The sequence below is a fragment of a genome, unplaced genomic scaffold, assembly GCF_019419815.1.
Source record: "Pyrus x bretschneideri cultivar Hongxiangsu unplaced genomic scaffold, Pyrus_bretschneideri_v1 Contig20, whole genome shotgun sequence".
Classification (NCBI taxonomy): domain Eukaryota; kingdom Viridiplantae; phylum Streptophyta; class Magnoliopsida; order Rosales; family Rosaceae; genus Pyrus; species Pyrus x bretschneideri.
The window spans coordinates 1163760-1185196 of NW_025999502.1; the positions used below are offsets into that span (position 1 = coordinate 1163760).

The 21437-nt window shown below is 38.3% G+C and overlaps 1 protein-coding gene across 1 annotated transcript; it reads right to left on the minus strand.

The window, feature by feature from the left end:
- Window positions 1–541: 541 nt before the first annotated feature.
- Window positions 542–7229, minus strand: LOC103966929 (homeobox-leucine zipper protein ATHB-15). Its single transcript, XM_048584011.1, has 18 exons — window positions 6213–7229; window positions 5876–6035; window positions 5367–5467; window positions 5150–5240; window positions 4682–4777; window positions 4482–4595; window positions 4313–4396; window positions 4006–4161; window positions 3825–3899; window positions 3586–3692; window positions 3306–3498; window positions 2935–3120; window positions 2663–2743; window positions 2094–2228; window positions 1660–1985; window positions 1317–1422; window positions 1043–1192; window positions 542–849 (listed from the first exon to the last, which is right to left on the minus strand). The coding sequence occupies exons 1-18, from the start codon at window positions 6419–6421 to the stop codon at window positions 703–705; spliced, it is 2517 nt and encodes an 838-aa protein (XP_048439968.1). The 5' UTR covers window positions 6422–7229; the 3' UTR covers window positions 542–702.
- Between the last annotated feature and the right edge of the window lie 14208 nt (window positions 7230–21437).

Here is a 21437-nt window from a genome sequence, read left to right on the forward strand (position 1 = left end):
CTACTCGCATCAGTGAACAAAGCAATCAGAACCTACAAAAAATACAGCAGACAATGAATCAAAACATGCAGAATATGCAAGCTTCCACAACTAATTTGAAGAGGCAATTTGGGCAGCTAGCAAGTAATATCACTTAAGGAGAACAAGGAAAATTTCCCAGCCAAACGGTTCCAAATCCAAGAGGTACAGAAGATTGTAGTGCAATAAGAACGTTGAGATCTGAAAAGAGATAAAACAATCGCGACAAAGAAAGAATTGACAACGAGGGCAAAGCCACAAAAAGTGCAGAAAAAGATGCAGAAACTGTTCGTGGACAGATTTTGAAGATGAATTCCAACCACATTATTACTAGCTCATTATGAGATTAAATCCACCACTCCCGGTATAAATAATTTCGTTTGTTCCAAACAACATAGTCGGATAACATTAGCATGCAATCCTCTTTTCCTTGGGAGGATTGCATTAACATGCCTAAATTCCAAAACCACCTGAAAAAAAATTAAAACTGGAAAGAAAATTGAACAGATCCAAAGCAGTTAAAGAGTACGCAACAAGAATCTAAGAAAACTTAAGTCATAACATCCATACAGCATTTTATCACATCAAAAGGACAGGAGATAGTTTAAACATGAAGGGTTCAAAGTTTCCACTACTCAAGCCTATCATATTATGTCTTCTAGTCTTTGTGACCTGGTCCCGATATCAGACGAAAGACCAGTTTACAAACAAGAAACACATGCAGTGAGCCGTCTCCTCTTCGTTCAGCACCTTCCAAGCCACCGCTCTCTCATATGACACCGGTCGCCCCATGCTGGAAAGACAGATGCCACCTGGAAGACATGTGAAACCCTACAAAAGTAGCACAATGAAATCACTACAAAAGCTTATAACTCTATGAATATCGTGTTTTAGCAATTCGTTCTTTATATGGATTCAAACAACCGACTGGGATATTGAACCATAGCTCGTCTTTAGCACCATAGCACGTTAGTTAAAAATGACATGAAAGAAAAGTATATGATTCAGAGATGTTCTACTACACCTGTTGCATTATTTGGGGGAATTCCGAGCATAGAGTCTTTCGTCCATGGTCATCAAATATCTTTTCCAAAGTTATGTCTTGGAGCGCAACCAAGGTGGTCTCCAGCATGTCGAGCCCTGCCTGGTTTGCAAAGGTGAAAACTGGCAATGCCTGCAAAAGGGGAGTTCATAGCATATTTGCTTAGAATAAGTAGGCAAGATAAGAACTCAAAGAACGATACACCTTCATTAAGTGTTGTATTGGTTGATTTTTCAAGGTTGGGTAATATGCTCACCTTCAGAGAGCAGCACATAATTGCATCCGAGTGATGCCACAAGCATTTGAGGATGGATTCACTTCTTTCATTGCCAGATTTGAGCAGCTCCACGCCCAAATAGCACCTGCAATATCAATAGTATTACAAGCTAAGCCACCTATATGATCATGCATGGTTTCACAGATCAAAGTTTCTTATTCCAACTTGTAACGTTCATTGCAACAGAAGAAAGAATATATAACATGTTGCGGGTGTGTGCCGAAAAAACCATTTTTTATTGTTGCACAGTGCATCATATATTTCAGTCCAAATAAAAGGAAGGGGGAAGAGAGGAGAGAGAGGAGAGAGAGAGATATAAAACCTGTAACTGTTACAGATCCAACGAGCAAGTGTTTGCGCTTCAGGAGTACCAAGTGGTGACCGAAGACCAGCCTGTGAATTCAAATGTGAAGGAGAGAGAGCTAATGCCACCCTCTGAACTGATGATATAATGCTGCGAACATATTGTCGGGCCATGGATGCTACATGCTCTTGCATGTGGCTCTCACAAGCAAATTCAAATGCTATAGTCATCACAGATCTTACACAACCCGCATTTGCAGAATATTCACTAGATCCTTTATTTCCAGTTGGCCCAATTTCAAGAGCAGAAGCAAGGTCCAAGGTGCGATTTGGACTGGTGGATTCCTGAAACATTTTTCAGAGCACTAATGAAAATTTCCATATAAGACGTAGTGCGGTATAAATTCTGACAGATAGCATCACTTGGGAATGGGATTTAGTTTTGAGGCTAACCTTCCCATAATCAAGAGGAATGATGCGAAAACCAGACGGTAGAAGAGGTGCATCATCAGCAAAAGAAGCATCAATGGGAGCGAAAATGAGTTCAGCACAGGAACCCACGGCATTCTCATCCATTCCACTGCACAGCTATTAAAATAAAATGGAAATTAAGCAAGAGAACCGATTGATTAGCCAAAAAAAAAAAATACATTGAAATAAAATGGATTTCAGGTCAACACAAAAAAAAAAAAAAAAAAAAAAAGAAACTGCATGCAACTACTTCTTATCCATATCTCTTTCTTTCCCTAAATACTTTATCACCGACACAGGATACTTTGATAGGCACCAAACATGTTTGACATTAAAAAATACACGAAAAGAAAAAAATCCTAAAGGAACATAATATCGTGCACTCCCAATGTGCACAAAGCGGTAAAAACTAGCTAAAAGCATGTTATGCCTATTATTTGCAAGAAAGAAATCTATCAGGTTAAGAATTAGTCTGTTATTAGGCTTTGACAGTCCAAGTTAAGCTATGAATAAATACCATCATTAACACAATTAGAATAACTGACACTTACTTGCAAAAGAAACATTTCTCTCGGCATCATTGCATCTTCAGGAGAATGGCCAACACCTTCCAATTTAATGACTTCCAAGAACTAATAAGCGCAAAAGAAACGCATTAAACAATTAGAGAACAATATAGAGTTCTATATTTTTTTTTTTTTTTTTTGCGCTTGGGGGGGGGGGGGGGGGGGGGGGGGTGTTGTGTGGGGGTGGTGGTGATTATAAACCATTGTAAAACAAGACTTTTTAAATGCAGTAAGTTCCTAGATGTCAACTTGCTTACCTCTTCATGCTCAAGAGTGTGGGCCAGGGGAAGTATAACTTGACCTCCGAAACTTCCAACTCGAGACCCAGCTAAGCTACAAGGCCCGACTTTAACAGCTGCAGCTGAGTAAGCATCAATATTGTTGTCTGCCCATTCTGATCTGTGCTCGCGTAGGAACCGAAGAAGTATAGCAGGGGGTACATTCTGGGAGAAATAGTAGACAACAAACCAGGAAGGTTTAAGAAGATGAGCTCAACATGAAAATTTTCATCATCGTCCATTTGAAAGGTCACCATGTATACAAATAACAAAAATAACATGCATGCATATCTTAATGTTTTATTGCTAATCTCCAGTTGATTGAAATGAAAGATGGGAAGCAACCTAACCTGTAACAGCATCGATGCTTTAGCACATAAGACGGAATTACTGACAGCTGGAAATCCATTACCAAAGGACAGGTTTAAGCCCATTAACTTGTCAGGAGACGAGTTTATGAGGATAGTAACATCATCCATGCCATCATTTCCCATCAATGACCACCCCTCATCAGTAAATCCATTAAGTGCCTCATTAAAACCCCTGGAAGAAAATTCCATTAGCTTCCAAGTAGCAAAGAACCCTTCTCTGACTGACAAATATATATTGAAACCACCATTATATACCAACCTGCTAAGCCTTTGGCTTAATGCTCGTAGAGCTGCAGGGCGTCTTCCCCAACCTGTGACATTAGATTGGGAAACCTCGTGCGCTATCTGCCTCAGCTGACGTAAAGCCTGAACGTACGTTAGAAAGACTAATTAAAAACTCTATCTCCCCTTTGCCCTCATAGAATGCTTGTAATATACATCTTGTTAGTTTTGAACACTACAAACAATGTCCAAATATCTACCACCATATGGTCTTACCGCCATTGTCATCTTTTGAGCAAGTACAGCTGATGATTCATACAATGGGCGCAGGACTTCAGGCACGCTACAAGGCTGGTTGATGAAACATGTAAGAGTTACAATTATTGTAATGGATGTATCAGAACAAAATTAAATTGAAGATGATTATCTCATTACGCTTCACGAATAACTTATTAACCTCCAAATCCATATGGTCAACGATATGTATGATTGAACCTCCCCCTTCACAGGGTCGTATAAGGTATCCACTAGGCAGCATTTCTGCTCTAACAAAATGCTGCACTGGAGGCATGGTTGGACCATTCTGAGTGTTTTTCAGAGATCTCATACAAATCTGAGCATTGTACACAACAAGAACAACTTCAGTTAAAGTAGTAAGTGAAGATGTATGCCATATGTATTTACTTGTGTGCCACGAATTGCTCGATCAACAAGATAGTTATTTGGCAATATGAATCAAAATTCACAACTTTGTGACAACATACCACAAGGCTGCCATCCTCTAAAATAGAAGTATAGCGCAACAGCCAGAAATCACAGGCAGGCGCCAAAGTTGTCGGCGCATAGAGCTACATCAGATAATTTAAAAAATTAATAAAATAAAAAATAAGGTGGTAAAAGAATGCTCTAACTTACAATACAAGTAGAACCTACCTGCATGTAGAGCAGCTCAATGGTTCCACCGTTTGCTGTAGGCAATACATTTAAAACATCTACAGCACGGCAATCACGCAACCACAAAGGTAGATCTTTAAGGATCTCCGCAACCTAAACATAATATAGTCAATAGTCAATCATACATTCTCTTAAATTCAAAGGAGAAGAAAACAGGCAGAATAGTCATGTTAACTTACCCTGGTAGGGTCTAGACCCACCAGGCCGCAGGCACGTGCTGCCACTCCAGTGCAACCATGAGAAATAGCAACGATTCCAATGGAATCCGGACCAGGCTGAGATATCCAGAAGAGTTAGCAAGGAAGAAACATATTAAAAAGGCCTAAATTCCCCTTAAAACAGAATAAGCAAAATAAAAAGTGCAGCCTAATGTATTTCATGAGAACCATACAAATAAAAATTGAAGTCATGCTAACTAAATGGCAAGAGTGTAACGAACACCAATAATCGAAATGTACTTTTCCATATTTATAACAATTCAACTACATCTCGGATCGTAAGGATTTTTATTTCTGATATAATTTCATATCATTGAAAAGTCAATGTTTAGAACTATAATTCCACCATCACATTGTTCAGGCATTTCTTCCTCACTTAATCAAATACATATACGAATACTTCAAAAAAAAATATAGCGAGAGAAATACCTTCATTCCAGGCATTTGGACCCACTCAACAGCAGTTCCAGTAGCCTTTGAAAGAAACTCTGCTAAAGTTTCTTCTGCAATGGACAAAAGTCTAGCGAACACAAGCAAACAAAGCACGAAGCCATAAGCCACCAAACACAACAAAAGCTCCTGTCACAAAGCCCGATAAACTGAAAAGGACTTAACAACTACATCCCACTACTACTAAGTTACTAACCCTGCAGGACTTGCATCCCTTGGCGGATGCTGAGGTGTCAAATGGTGTTGGCCACTCGTCACCACCGATTCACAACTTGTGTCTTTGGTTGCAAGCGTTGTCTGTAACAAAAATAAACAAACTTCACATGTCAATTACATTACCCCATAAATTCAGAAATTACGATAAAAAAACAACTATAATTCAGGACATTTTTGTTTGCAATGGCATTATTCTAAACTACTCTAACTTACACGGAGGTGCATTCGAACTTAGGCGTAAGGAGTCCGGCCAGTCCGGCCAACCAAATGGCCTAATCCACGTCTGAATAATAAGCATTACGGTATCTCACGTTGCTCACTAATTGATCTTAAAAGGGAAAATTTCAATCTTGGGTTTTGAATGGTTAATGATTTTAGCTATTCTAAGATGCCAAACGAGAATGTTAAAATTTCAGAGAGACGGACCAGCCGGCCCGTCCACTACTAATCAACAACAAAAAGGGTCTCGAATGGTTAATGAATTCTCACCCCCTGGGTATGCTGACGGAAGTAACCATTTTCATACACCAAGTGAGACACCTGCTTCTGCAACCTATCATTTTCTTCCATTAGTAGCTTATTCATAGCAGTGAGCTTCCTGTTGACAGCTTGGAGGCGCGAAGCCTCTTTCCTCTGCTTCTCCCTACATCTGTAAAAACCAAACCAAAAACAGACAACCCCACTAACATTAACTTCCTTCCTCAGAAAACAAGGTAAATGCAATGTAATTAAAATTTTTGAACAACTAACTTAGCACAAATAAGGAAACCAAACCCCATGCAACCAAATAAATCCATAATTTATTCAAGATCCAATTTTTGTTTACCTTCTGTTCTGGAACCAGACCTTAATCTGTTTTGGCTCGATGTGGGAGAGAATCGGGCACTCCCGAATAAGCTGTTGGCGACGAATCGAACTGGGTTTGGGGCAATCATGATACAGCCTCTCGAGGGCTTCAACCTGCTCAGGTGTGTACCTCACATACTTGCCATTATCCAATGCATGTTTATTACCATCCTTGCAGGACATAGCCATTTCCAAATTCTCAGCTCAGAAATCACTTCCAACCCACAGAAAATTACACCAAACCCAGAAGACCAAACCACTTTTCAAACCCTCAGAGCTCCAAAACAGACCAAAACGACAACTGGGTCTGCACCCAAATGTGCAAACTTGCAGACTTTGATAGCTAATTATTTAGAAATAAATTAAACTTTTCGAGGATAGAGGATGGAGATTAACCGACAAGGGACAGCACTACCCTTAACTGGAACGGAGTTAGCACCAAACACAAAGAAGCTGTACAAATATTTCGAGATCAGCAACCACAACCGATCTGCTCCCCAAACGACCACTACCCAATAATCGTTTTGAGATGATAAACACGAGTTACTGAGCGAGTGGAATCAGTGAGTGGAACGATTCCTCGTACACCCAGCTGGTTAGACCGATCTCTGTTCTACGGCCTGAGAACCAGAGGAAACGTCACCGTGTCGCCGATCTCGATGGCTTCCATGTCTAACCCACGAGACATTTTCTAGGACTTAAAGGGTTGAAGCAGCATGGTTTGCGTGCGGGATTTGGGTTTTGGAAGCTGAAAGTTAGAGGGTTTGGAGCTGGAGTAAGGAGAAGAACAAAAGGTAAACCACTAGCGGTATGTTTTGCTTTGTTTCTCGTTTTGGTTTTGGTTTGCTTTTCTTGTTTTTGCTTTCGGATTCATACAGTTTTGTTGCTGCTGATGATGATATTGTTGGTTTTCATTGGCTCGTCACTTTCGGCTCAGATGAGGAGAGAGAGAGAGGAGAGAGGAGAGAGAGTGTTGCTTGCTCGCTCCACTGTGTAGGAAAATGGAGCTAAAAAAAACTTTTACCTTTGAATATCTTTTTCGTTTTTCTTTCACGCTTCTTGAATGACCAAAATGGCCTTGAACTCAATTCGCGTGATTACTTTTCTTCAATGCCTTTGAATTTTCAGACCAACCAACCTCAACAGTAAAAACTAATATCAAAGTGGGTCAACTGGATGCAACCCGTATACACTGAGTTCTTGCCAACAACAAACGTAAACCATGTTTCTCGCGTAATTATGTGATCAGTAATTGTGATAAAATGTATTCCGTGTTTTTCGTTTTGGTTTTGATTTGCTTTTCTTGTTTTTACAGTAACTTAAAATTTGAATGCAAAATCTATTAGTTCTTTGATTTATTTAAATGTCATTATATATGACTCATGTAAACTACAGATGTATATAACGTTCTTTTAATTATTTCTTTACACGTTAGTCATGTGAACTTTGCTAGGAAAGAAAAGTGTTGCATGCAGAGAATTCTTCGTAACAAACAAAGATTAAGCAGCATCATCATTTTTTTTTCTTTTTGATAATGTGATGTCATTTGAATTTACAATCTCTATTACCAAATCCCAAAAATTCAAATTGAGCTCATGTCAAGAAGTAGGATTTAGAAATTCCAAAAAATAAAAAAAAACCTCTCCATTAGAGAACCTTTAGAAATATTAGAATTATAGAGTCATCTCTAATGCATCAAAAATTGAAAGTATTAAACTTGGTACAATCTCATTTACCAGATTATCTAACAAAAATGAGCTAAGAGTTATTAGTTTCACCTGTTATGAACTTAATTATGGCTTGTGTCAATAAAATAGGACTTAGAAATACCAAATAAAATTATAAAAATCTCACGCAAGTAGAAAGATGTCATTGACATTTTAAAAAATCATTTTACATTTTTTATACGTGTAATTTTTTTAAATATAAAAAATTGTAAAATGCCTTATTGGAATGTCAATAAATTATTGTGTTATTGTATATATGAATCAAATTGGGTGATTTTTTTTTTTTTTTAACAAACGATATTATCTACATCAAGAAGGTATGGTGGGTTAAACATCACGATAGGCTAATGTGGTTCAAATTTACTTTTTAATAATAATTAAACTTAAAACCTCTTATTTATAGATAAAAAAAATATCATTAAATCATAATATTAAATAGCACTGAATGAATTTTTTTTTTTTTAAGATACAATTTGAATCAAAGGTCCGGAAGATTTTTTAGGATCTTTCTATTAATGAGAGTTAGTTAGTATCATTCATGATGGCAATTTGGTCAAAGGAAATATTAGAGGAAGATGTGCAGTCTCTGCAGAGTGAGAGATAATGCGCGCATCAGAGAAGGAGAATAAAAATAAAAAGTAAACAAAAAAAGAGAAAAGCTTTTGAAATACTAAAAAGGCATGGCGAGGCAGCAGAGGACACCATCATTAGCTTTTTGCATGCGTCTCGATTTCAAAGCTAATACCAAAAAAGAAAAAATATTATTACTTGCACACCAGACACACACCAATATTTTAAAAAATATTTTTTTTTCTAATTTTCTGTTTATTTTTCAGCTTCATTTTGTATTAATTTATTTATTAGGAGGCTACGTCATCATATCACTATGCTATGGAATACATCCTACTACATCATGGTAATATTTATATTTATAAATAATATCTCGATGGTATTTGCATTCGTATGCAGTAAAATGCAGAGAATGCAGGAAACATTATACTCTCATTGCTGATAAGACATGTGACATTTGAGATGGAAAAAGCAAATGGCGATGGGATGGTGGGTGGAGTCGTGATGTGATGTGTTTGTAGGGATAATAATAATACGAATTATTTTGAACTGAATTAATTCGAGAATTAAATTGCATTAGTATGGCATAAGTTAAATATTATAAAAATAATAAAGTGTTAAATGTAGTGTCAGAACTTAGTCACGGTCTAAATTATTTTTAAAATTCAAATATTTTTTATTATTTTTTAATTTATCTTATTAACACATATTGATATTAATCTACATTTTTTTATCTTGACTCACTCTCTCTTCCCTTTCTCTACATTTCCTTTCCTTTCCTTTCCTTTCACTTCTTTTCCCTTCCTTTCTCTTCTTCACACTGTCTAAAACTGCTCTTGTCAACACACCAGTTAGCGACAACCCCTTTCCTCACCTTCCACAAAAGCTCATCCTCGTTTAAACCTTTGGTCTCGTTCAAACCTACAAGATCTTTGGAGCCCACCTCCAATTTTGCTTTCTCTTTGCTATCAACCACCATAACTTAAGGGTACGTTTATTGCATCGGACTATCTCGGATTAAATTAACTTTAATGACTAAGTTGGATTGCTCTAGAATAGACTAAGCTGGACTAACTTATGGAAGCGTTTGATGCAGTGTCGGAATAAAAAGCAGAATAATTGATAAATTCTAATAATATTATATTAATTTATCTATATCTCTATTAATATTTTATTCTTAATTCTCTCAATTTTTTTTTCCTTTTTCTTTTTGAAAACTCTTCCTCTTCTTTGAAATCCAATTCCACACTCTAAGATCAAATCAAAACCAGCTTCCTACAATTGCATACTAGAACAATATTATAGATCAGATCAAAATCAACTCCTGACAATTTTAAATTCCACAATTTGAGATCAAATCAAAACCAATTCCACAATTTGGCGTCTGAGGCTGCTTACCCCATCTTCACCGTCGACGACCTTAAGTTGCCATCATCCCAATCCAAGACCTTCTTTGTCTTCGTCGCCATCGTGGGCGCCGGTGTTCTTGGCCTCCAATATTCCTTCATCGTCGTCGTATTCCTCACCCATCACTGGGTTCACAAGGATTCCGTGATTTGGATTTCAATAGCCGTCATGTTCCTCACCTACCACTAGGTTCACAAAGATCCCGTGATTCGGGTTTGAATGGAGACCATCAACGACGATCTATGCCCACGACGGTCAGAGGTGGTGCAGTTATATGGGTCTTGTTGGAGGAGGAAGAGGCGGAAGATAGTAGAAAGGAAGACAGTCTTAGCTAGTCCCCTCTTTTTCGAAGGATCTCGCTAAGAACTTCTAGCAAACCCATTAGTCCACATGAGTCCCCTTTAGTCTCATTAAGCATAGTCCTAGTATTTAACAAACACTAGATTATAGTTCAGTCTAATCCAGTGAGAGTTAAGGAAGCCAAACAAATGCACCTTAAATGTATTACATGCCTAGTTTTTGGAAATGTGTAGCAACATTAATATTGACCTCACATGGGAAGCTTAATTGTACCACATGCCTAATTTTCCAATGGCCTAGAAATTTGACCTTGTGATAATCTTCGCCAGTGACTAAAACTCTAGAAGATTTTCTGCAATTCTTAAGGCAATTCACAGCAGCATTATATGCAATAAATTCCTCTAAGCCATACCCCAGGTTAAGGCTAAAATTATCGAAGAATAGGCGTGGGGTGGTGCCTACATCAATCTAAGCCTCAAATCGAGCTAACCTATGAGTGGGTAGTAAACGGATTTTGAGATTTAGGCGGTAGGTGAGGTTGTTGATGCAAAGAGATAGAGCAAGGGAGAGAGAGAAAAGCATACAAAGTAGATGAAGCGAAGGTCTTAGTTGTGAAATCCCATCCACAGATTCAACTCTTCAATAAATTGTATTTCGTTTTCGAGAAATTAATATTATTTTCCTTTAACTTGGAGTTTTGATTACTTAGTTATAAAGTTTGATTTTTTTGTAATTAGTCATTAAAAAAATCAATAGACCTTTCGGGGTTACTTTTAGTATTCTAGATTGAGCTCGATCCTACGAGGGTGTAGGCAAAAACCATTCATGAAACGGAATTGTAACGAATGAATTACGAGCTTCTAAAGGTAGGAGCAAAACAATAATCTCCCACTTTCTATATATAGCAACCTAACCTAATCCATTGGGGGAACCAAATATTTTTGGAATGTTAACCGGATAAAGGACCTAACCCAGTGAACTGACCAAACGACGAGACCCAGTTACTTGGCAACTTTTTCAACGCCAAGTTCGACATTTTCTAGTCGTTTAAGTCAATGCCACCTCTTGGGCGTGACTCACTCAACCTCTAGACCAAGAATCACTCAAGGTGAACCTCGGTTGATCGCAGTACATGATGGATCGGAGGCTTGAAAGTTCAAGATTCTGACGACCGATGATTACACCATTATTGTTTGAGATTCCGTTCATCAGCATTACCATTTAACATCTCATCGCAAAAGTTCTAGCCATTCTAGACTTTCTTAACGAATTTCACCATCCTATGGCCATCTTCACGTTCCGACACATGTATAAATCTTACTCACCTCTTCATGATTTATAATCTGGTATAATTTGAGCCATAATGATGTCGGTATAAAAAACCAGTGAGTTTGGATCGTCAGCTGCCGCGTGGCGGCAGCGTGTGGGGTTGATGACCCACTTTATCTACTTAGGCTAATTTATATATTCTGAATGTGATTTTGACATCCGTTTGATGAGATTTGACTGTTTAACCCTATTTTCATAAAGGTTTACCATGTGGCCTTTGTAGTAAATGAAGATCCGAAGGTTGGATCGTCACAAAATTATAGTATGTTGTTGTGCAAATTATTAGAGGGCCTTAAGAATTAAGGATTGAAATCTAATATGCGGATCTTTTGAATTAGATTATGTAAGGTTGTTGATCCTACTGTTAACCACGTTAACCAATGGTTGACTTTTGTGACCATACGCACTATAAGGATGACTCTACCTGGTTATTTCGCATTAAGGGTCACTGTTTACCTAGTTACATTACTTTCATAAGTGGTCTCGCCTGGTATCCGTATTGGGGATCCACATTACTTGATGCTTGCACATGGTCCTGCTTTAATCGACATTATGGGACTATACGCATTTTAGGGGTGGCCTTCGCCTAGTGAATCGCAGTGAGGGGTCACTGCCTACCTGGTCGCATTATATCCATAAGTGGTTATGCCTGACTAATCCGCATTAAGGGACCACACTATCGGATGGTTACATATAGTGGTGTTTGGTTAATCTGCATTGAGACCAAACACATTCTAGAAATAAATTGCATTGAGTGGTTTAGAATCCGTTTCCCTATTTGGTTCCATTATCTGGTCCAGAATCTTATCTTCGTTGGATTTCGTTGAGTAGTTTGAAATCCCCCTCCCTATTCGATTTCATTAAGTGGTTCAAAATTGTATTTTGTTCGAATTCTTTTTAGTGGTCCGAAATCCCTTCCCGTGTCAGTTTCGTTGAGTGGTCTGCTACCCTACTTCATTTAGATTCCATCGAGTGGTCTGGAATCCCTCTCTTCATTCGATTCTATTGAGTTAGTCTAAAACTAAATCCCTAGAAATCTTTACGGTTATTTTGAGTAAGTCGAATATGGAAACATAGGAATTACAGGCATTAGTTGAACTGTAACGCTCTTGCCCCTAGTTTTCAGCATGATTGTGAACAAAAGATCTAAGAATCTTTGTGAACCGATTTAGAAAGAACAATGGTTGCCTGTGTGATTACTTCAGGATTTCCAACTATTTTATTTATGTTTTATAAAGTATGGTTTTGAATGATTTTTTTATTTGATTGGTTGATCAATGTAGTTAAAGATTAATGGTGTCTAATGTGGGCTCATAGAAATGTCATATGTTGTTGATTGTGGCTTTGTTGATGGAAAACATTGTGATGTATGTGAATGATGAAATAACATGTGGGTGTATCACACATGTTGGGAGTTGTTGGGAATTTTATGTTTCTTGTCAGCTAATGCCTTGAGAAATTTCAAAGTTTGAAAAAAGGGTGAACTATAAATGGCTTCATCCCATCTTAGGGTACATAGGCAATCTAACACAGAAGTTAGATGCAGCCATCAAATAAAAGAAATGGTTATTGCGTTGTTAAACCATTGGTTTGTTTTGGTCATGCCTCAGAAGTGAGGCATGATAGTTAAATGGATACACAGGTACTTTCTAACATCACATGTCGATATTCGACATATCTCGAGATCGGGTTGTGACATTAGCAATCCTATGCTTTTTTAGGGTTTGAGCTAAGATCGTCTAACGAGGTCTTTAGTCGAGGTAAGTCACTAATAATCTCATTCAAGTTAGTCCATATGGGTAACAAATGCGGGACTACACTAACCCTTAGTTCAATCCAGTAGAGTGAAGGCTAGTGATGACAAACAAAATTAACGTAAGGGGTTAGCATGCCTTATCGTAGGCAACTCCTCTAAGAAGGGTTCAGGTTAGGATTAGAATTAGTCAAAAAAAAAAATAGTAGGATGATGCCACTGAGTGCTTCGGAGTAACGATACTTTAAATGTTTTAACCATTGGATCTTGATTTTTACTAACTAGTTAAAACATTCAAAATATGAATGCTCTGGACCACTCAAGAAAATCCCTTTTAAATAGTCCAAACACAAAGAATGCTAGAGGTTGGTTAATATAATACAGTCTTACATCATAAGATTCATAACAATTTGGTGAAGGTGGTTGGGGGTGGAGGGGTGGATACTGATATTTTACATTTTTACTGTTATATATGATTATTGGGTAATTGTGTTTTTTGCATTACTTGTAAGAACAAAATAGTACTGACGAGATGAGAACATCTCTAAAGAAGTGATCATGTATACATTTACTTTTACGATAAGAAGAATGTGTGATTACTTTTTTAATGAGTGAATTGCAACTCTCAAAGGCTTCATTTGTTACTTGTTAGGGAGAATTTGGCATGATTATTCACTATATTGCGGCATTTTAAAAAGAAATAGATGACAACTTTATTATTTTGTCCGAGTTTAAGGTTACTCATAAACAAAAGATCTCACTGCTAATTCCCTTAAAATGGTAGAGTTAAAAGGGAAAACTTTTCTTCATGAGTAACCTTCAACTTAAACAAAATAAGGAAGTTGTCAGCCATTTCTTTATTTAAAGTCAATCATCTCTAACAAACAAAACCAAAAAGTTTACTCATTCTCACTACTTTTTTTTTCCATCACACGATTGAAATAATCCTTTAAGTATGATTTGTTTGTGACAAGAGAAAAAAAAAACCCCTATTCCATAGAAAGAAAATCAAAGGAAAAACTTATTGACACCAATACTAAATCCAAAGACTAAGGTCAGTAGTGAGGTTGGCAGTTAGCTTTCTTGATCTATTTCTTCTCTTCATCTTCATGTTTTTTGGAGTAATTGCTCAATCCTTCTAATGTGAATAGCCTTTTGTAGCGGTTAAGGCTTATTGTTTAACAATTGATCTTAGAGTGACAATTGTTGTTAAAATATGAGGTAGTGGTTGTGTGGTTGGTGCGTTAGGCAAAAAACTATGAAGAGGAAGCTTGACGTTTGCTAGAGGTACTCATAGCATGATTTTTTTAACAATGATTGCAAGATTATTAGGTGACGGTGTTTGCTGGTTTCAAGGAATTCATAGTCACTTGTTTTTGTTGTTTGTCTTTTCAGGGACTTCAGGTGATGGTACATTATTTATCTTGTTTGTCTTGATGATGTTGAGTTTGGCTTGTAAGGTTTAGTCTTTGTGAACTTATCATTCATGCATGTTGGTTAGGTACGGGTCTTCCTATAAGAGTTGTGCCCTAAAAGCCAATTTCGTAATATTGGGTAACCAACCCCATATTAATTAATAAATAAATGGGCAAGATTTATTCATTCAAAAGTTTGGCTTTATATTAAAGAAATATACTGTGAATGAGTCTATAGGATTTCAAGGTATGGAAGCAATGTCCTAAACGAGGTTATAGCAAAGAGACTTGTACTCTATAGTCACTTAGTCCTTAAATAAAGTTCCTAGCCATTTGGAAAGTCAACTAGACATTGACTATCCAAAAAGGTTGATCTGCATCACATAAAGGTTAGCATGGTCTCGTGTTACGAGTATTGGTCACCTAATGGATACACACGTGCTTGTTCGTTGGACAAGTTCACTAAACACTGACATACAAGAAGCTTAAACATATAATTGTTCTCTAGTGCAAGAGGGTAAGCCAATTTCCCTACCCACATGGGTCTGCTCTCCAAGGCGGGAGGATAAACTTACACTTCGAATATCCAGACGTGGATGAGCCGGGCTGCCTTGGTATAACTAAGTGCACAATGGCTTGCGCCGGGATTCCTAGAAGTAGCCATAATTGTCTTTTTCAAGGCTTAGCTAACTAAAGGATTTTGGGTCTCTTGACCTAATCTGTGGGGAACCAGGCCTCTGAGATGGAGGAGGCACATTACGCAGTACTCCCTATAGACGGCTGCCCTGGAACCCTAAAGCTGCTACTGAGTGCACTAAGGTAGCCTACGGTTTCTAGAAGACTGCCTAAGGCTTGCCATTTGAGCAGTAAAGCCACACTAGACTTATATAACCGCACATTCTTATGAAAGGTTAAACACGCTAGCGTGCATATACGAAGCTTTATCCACTGTCGATAAGCTTCACCTTTGCCAAGCGCAGAACGACCTACACCAAGTCCTGAAGTGTTGTGATACTTGTTACGCAACCTACGAAATTGGAGAAAGCCAAGGTCAATAGCCTAATGGTCACGCAGACTTGTCTACTTTTGTAAGTAAGGTGTCTGGTTGCCAACCCTATGACTAACAACTTTGCAAAGTTCAACACTAACACCTACGACTACATAGACTACGCGCCATGTCTACTTATAGACAAGTAGCACTCCTGCCACTAGTCTATAAAGTCTAAAGGTTAGGGCATGAACAAAAGAAGCGAAGATGGAGAAAAGCGAAGAAAACAAGTTTATTAAATTTTCTAGCAAAATTGATAAACGACTAGTAAAGACTAAAGGAGTTTAAGCAAAGCAAAAGTAACAAGGAAAACAAAGAAAATTCTAATGACTACAAAAAGGTTGCTGCTCAGTAACGGCACCATCCAATGCTTCATCCCCAGCTGCCCCAACCTGGGTACCAACTTCTTTGACTACTTCACCAATGGAAACTTCAAAAGTAAAGGCAATCACGTCTCCCAGAGAAATATAGAAGGTTTCGAAGTCTTTCCCAGCAAACTCGAAGTCATGCAGCCTACCAAAGAAATGATATACATAACCCAGCTTGTAGAAATCGGCATGACTCTGAACAAGCGAAAACTTGAGCCCAGCCTTCTCACCCTTCAGCTACTCGTTTTCCTCGAGCAAACCAACACAGACGCGCTGCAGTGCATCCACTTATTTATTTAAACTTTCGTTGATCTTCAGCGTACTTTAGAGTTCCAACACTTAGGGTTCAAACCTATCAACGACCTTGTTGAAGTCGATCACTTGGTTATAAGCAGCAATCAAATCTTCATTCTTTGCATAAGCAGCGGAATGAAACTCAGAAACGGCACGCTCAAGATCTTAAATCTCAGGTATGTAACATCCAATCTCCTTTTCTGCACTTTCATACTTAACTTGGATCACGTCAAGCCTAGTCTTCAAGTCAACAATCTCTTGGCGAATTGTCTCAAGCTATAGAGAAGTGAGGGCAGAGGTATTAGACCCCTTCAAAGCGACGAGCTCAGATTCCAACCTCTTATTCTTTTTAGCAGAATAATAAGCTTTGGATACCACAGCCTTTGCCACATCTTTGGCAGCCTTGGTATCTTTTTTTTCAAGAAGCATAGACTCGGCTGCCAGAATAGTCGTTTTCTGTATCATGGCAAGTAGGGCAGCTTTCCTATACTTGGTTATATGCTTCGCAAAGGAACTTGGGCAAACAACCCTTATAACGCCATAGACAAACTTGGCACAAACGTCCATGTTTTCAAGCAGACCTGGTTTCAAAAGCGCATATATCTCAGAAGCTTCCCCAGAAGTAGGCTTAGTGGATTTCTTGTAGTTGCCCATGCGAACAGTTTCCTCCTTCCCAGCAGGTGAATCAGTCTCAGTAGCAAAGGAAGTGGGCCTTGGCGCCACTTTAGCAGCAGAGTTCACTTTATCGCTCTTCATAATAGCAAGCCTCTCCAAAGGTAAACCGAACTTAGCTCCCAATGGACGTCTTGGTACAGACTTTGGCACTGGGCATGATATGACCTTTACGCTGAGTAATCCCATCAGCAATCATACTAGCCATTCTCGACATGGTAGATGCCACATGCTCAGATCTAGCAGCCTTATTCTTCTTCCCATTGGAAGAAGTCACGCTAATCACAGGTCTCTCGACAGCAGGTGGACCCTCACGAATAGCAGATGAAGTTTTCAAAATTTTCTCAGTCGGCATCTCTTGAGCAGGCGGGGAAGATCTTTACTTTCCACCTTCATTCATAATAGGCTCCATAACAGCGATCAGACAAGCTAATGCATTCACCTTGATCTTTTTTACCTCATCTTTCAAGAACGGCCCACTATTCTCTCGGCGAAGAAGACTAAGCAGCCAACGCAATTCACAGTATTCAGCAGGGGAGCTCAACCCATACTGGCTTTTCCCTCATTTTTTCTCTCAGACCAGTAGGCAAAAGGCCTGTATGCCCAGTATTCCAGTAACCCATGAGGCCCGTGACCTCTTCATTCCTCTCAATTGCTTGTCTGGCTCGCATTAGGTCTAAGAGCCCAAAGGACATGAGCCATTTGGCTCACCTAGCATTGCGCCTCAACACCTCAATCCTCAGCCCCAATCGCACAAGCTGTCTTTGGTTCTGGCCTAGGCGAGCAGCCCAAGTAGTGATATCTGCCATAACACCTCCTCAGCCCATGCCGAGCTGACTTCTGGCCCTTGCCAGTTGACATGTCGCACTACCCCATTAGCTGCCCCATGACAGCACTATCTAAGAAGAAGGCAAGGAAAATTAAATTTTCTTACCTCGGTGTGGCGCGGAGAAGACGAAGAAAGCAACAAAAGACTGTCTTTTGCATGGGCAAGTGTAGAAGATTGCTAGGGGAGAGGGAACAAATATCCTCTAGCTTTCTCTCTCTTATAGGGTAGAATAAATTGCTCTCTAAAGTTGATTTAATCATTTACTTAAGGTAGACTTAAATAGACTTTAGAAGTGATTTATTTCCCTTTCCTAGAAGAATCTAATTTCCAATTAAAGAAGAAATCTACATCAAAATAGGAAACAATCATATGTTTCCTAAAGCAAGAAAATCTCTACACTTGCTGCCTTTTCCTGCGAGCAACCCAACAGGTGCGGCGACATTTGTGGAGCAAATGATAATTGAAAAGAATATGGAGGCGACACATGGATTATATGGTAAAAGGACAAAATTACCCTCGAGGAATACAGGAACTCCTGTGCACGAGCAATGGACAATCATGACTCAATCAAGGTCAAAAGTGCTCAAAATAGGTAATTATTCAAATCCTATTTCATCATCCTCATCAAATCTCTCCACAAGATAACCCCCAAATCATTCTTTCCAAATTATATTAATTAGCCAATTAATTGATTTATTACTCAATTAATTTATTAATTAGCTAACAAATTATGAATCACACCCAAAAAACCATCCAAGTGGCTGGTCCCTATCCTCCCAAAGGGGCCGGCCATACCCCTATAAATACTACCTCATTTTCTCCAAAACTCAATTCTAACTCTCTTGCAAAATTCTCTAAATTCTCCAAATATTTTTCCCTCAAAATTCTAACTTTGGCATGGGAGGTTCTTCCGCCAAAGCCCCCCCATTCATTGTGGGCGCTTGAGGCTTTTAGCCTTGACCTAATGTGTTATTTGTTTTGTAGGTGCAATTTTGTCCAAGAAGAAGAAGACGGAAATTTGCATCCACAACAGTATCCTAGAAAGTTCTTGTTTCACAATGTTGAAACAATAGTAATGTTGAATAACTCACTACTACGTTTTACTATTTTTCGCGATGAACAAAAGTTGGTTGTGCAAAGTGTACTTTCGTCTCATAAACTTCAGCGTGACAGAAACTTCGTCGCGCAAAGATCGTGAAGAAAGACTTTGCGCGATGAAAGAAATTATTGGTCGCATTAACACGACGCGACGATTTAGCCTTTGTCGCACAAAATTTTTAGGAACAAATGTTTTTGCACAAAGTACCAGGATACATACGTGGGACGACTATTATTCGTCTCTCTAAACATTGCATGACGACAATTTATTATTGCGCGACGAAACCTGGCTTGTCGCCTAAGTTTTGTGAGATGAAGGTTTTTGTCGCGCAAAAATAAAAAAAAAAAATTTTTAAATTAATTTTACATTATGTTTTTTTTTATTATGTAATAAAAATAAATTGCTTTTTTTTTTGTGGTAATAAAATTAAATTGTAATTAAAAAATGTAATGAAGAGAAAACTAATATATTTAAATTAATATAAATGTATGTACTATGTACAAGAAAAATGTTTAAAAAGTAAGGAGGTAAAAACTAAGAAAATAATGCAGCGTAATCTATGTGGTCATCATGCAGAGGCGGCTAGAAGGTCTCGAGAGGTTGAGACGTCGAAGAGATAGAGGTTGAAGGGGTAGAGGTGTGGCCATGCTTGGGTTGGAGGGGCTTAGAGGTCGACAGGGGACGAAGATCCAGGAGACGAATGCCTGACTGACTGAGAACCTATACAATCTGTGACATCTGGCTCCTATATAAGGCGAGCTCAGTCTTAAGGTCGATCACCTTTGTTGTCAAAGCTGTCACCTGACTCTTTGACTGCAATGATGAAAGGACTTTAGGTTCCCGCCGCCGGGGATTCCCCATCCCCCTACAATATATCATCGGAGTCTAATCCAAGGTTTCCATAACGATATGAAACCCCACATCCTGTGGGGGATCCACAGACTCAAGTGGAGTATTAGGAGGAAGTTGGGAGGTGAACTCCTGAAGAACCAACTGCCTCTTCTCCATCATCGTCGCATGTGTAATATAACATCAAATATTAATTATAACATTCATATAATAACCATGAAACTTGAATGCGTAAGATAATTAAAATTGAAGAATACTTACATGAAGAGACTCACCCAACTCATCCCCGGGTCGAACATAAACGTTGCTAAAGACATCGATCTCCGGGAATTTTGAACCCCCTGAATAGAACAAGAGAAGAAAAATGTTAGTACGAAAAAAAAAAATATTAATGACATATTAAAAATTGAATAAGAAAAACATTATTATTACCTGCCGCCGCGCTTCCATTCTATATGAGAAGGGTCTCGAACCTGAATGGTGGAGAAGAGTCTTCTTGTCCCTATTGCTCTTGTTGGCTTTCACCTTCTTCTGTTATACAAAAAATAAACGTATTAGTTCAAATTTAAAAGAAACATTAAAAAAATCAATAAATATTAGTAAGAAACGTATAATAATTTTAAACTTAATATAAAAAAAATACCACATAGCCGGGCTCTTGAAAATGATTGCTGAGCCACACCCAATTATCCTCCTAACCCTCAAACTCCTTCAGGCAACCCTCCTCAAGAACGACCTGCGGATCTTCAAATGCCTCAAAATATTGGTGCAGGTCACTCTTCCACTGCTTGTACCGTTCAGGGAAAAGCCTATTAATGTACGCCAACATATCATCGTTCATGTCCTCGAAATTGTAGTTCGTCTGCAATGTAACAAATTAATTACTTACATTAAGTAATATAAATACATAAAAGTTGAAGAAAAAACAATTAAAATGTAGGAAACTTACCGACAACTGTGTGTGCACCTTGTTCCTCACCTCGTCTGGCATCACCTTCCAAGACTTCCATTGCATAGGGCAATAGGTCCAAACGACGTGACCAATGTTGTGGCCAATGCGCTATATTGCTCCGCTGTTGGTGCAGCCCGATGTCACTCGTTGTATCGAGAGTGATACGTCCGTTGATCACTCGGGTGATCTTCACCGTCTTCAACTAGCGACAAGGTCCCTATGTGTTTTTCTTAGCTGCAAAGAAATATAAAATTAATGTTAACCCTAAACTAATAACAAATCCTACTAAAATTTCGGCATAAAGTCCCTATAAATGACATAACTTAACAAACTTAACCTAAAATAACAAAACTAAGTTAACCAAATTCTTATCATATTTCATAATTGGTATTCCTTATAAGGTTTGTACTTTTGGATACCATTTTAGCCTTTATCTCAACTACAGTTGGCATTTTAGGGATCTAAAAAGCTAGAATGACTGCTAACAAGTTTATTATATATAATAAGAAAGAAATTATTGTACTTTTGAAAAAACTCTAATTTGAACTATTTATGCTCAAGATAAACGGAAACAAAAAAGAATAAGCGTGCAA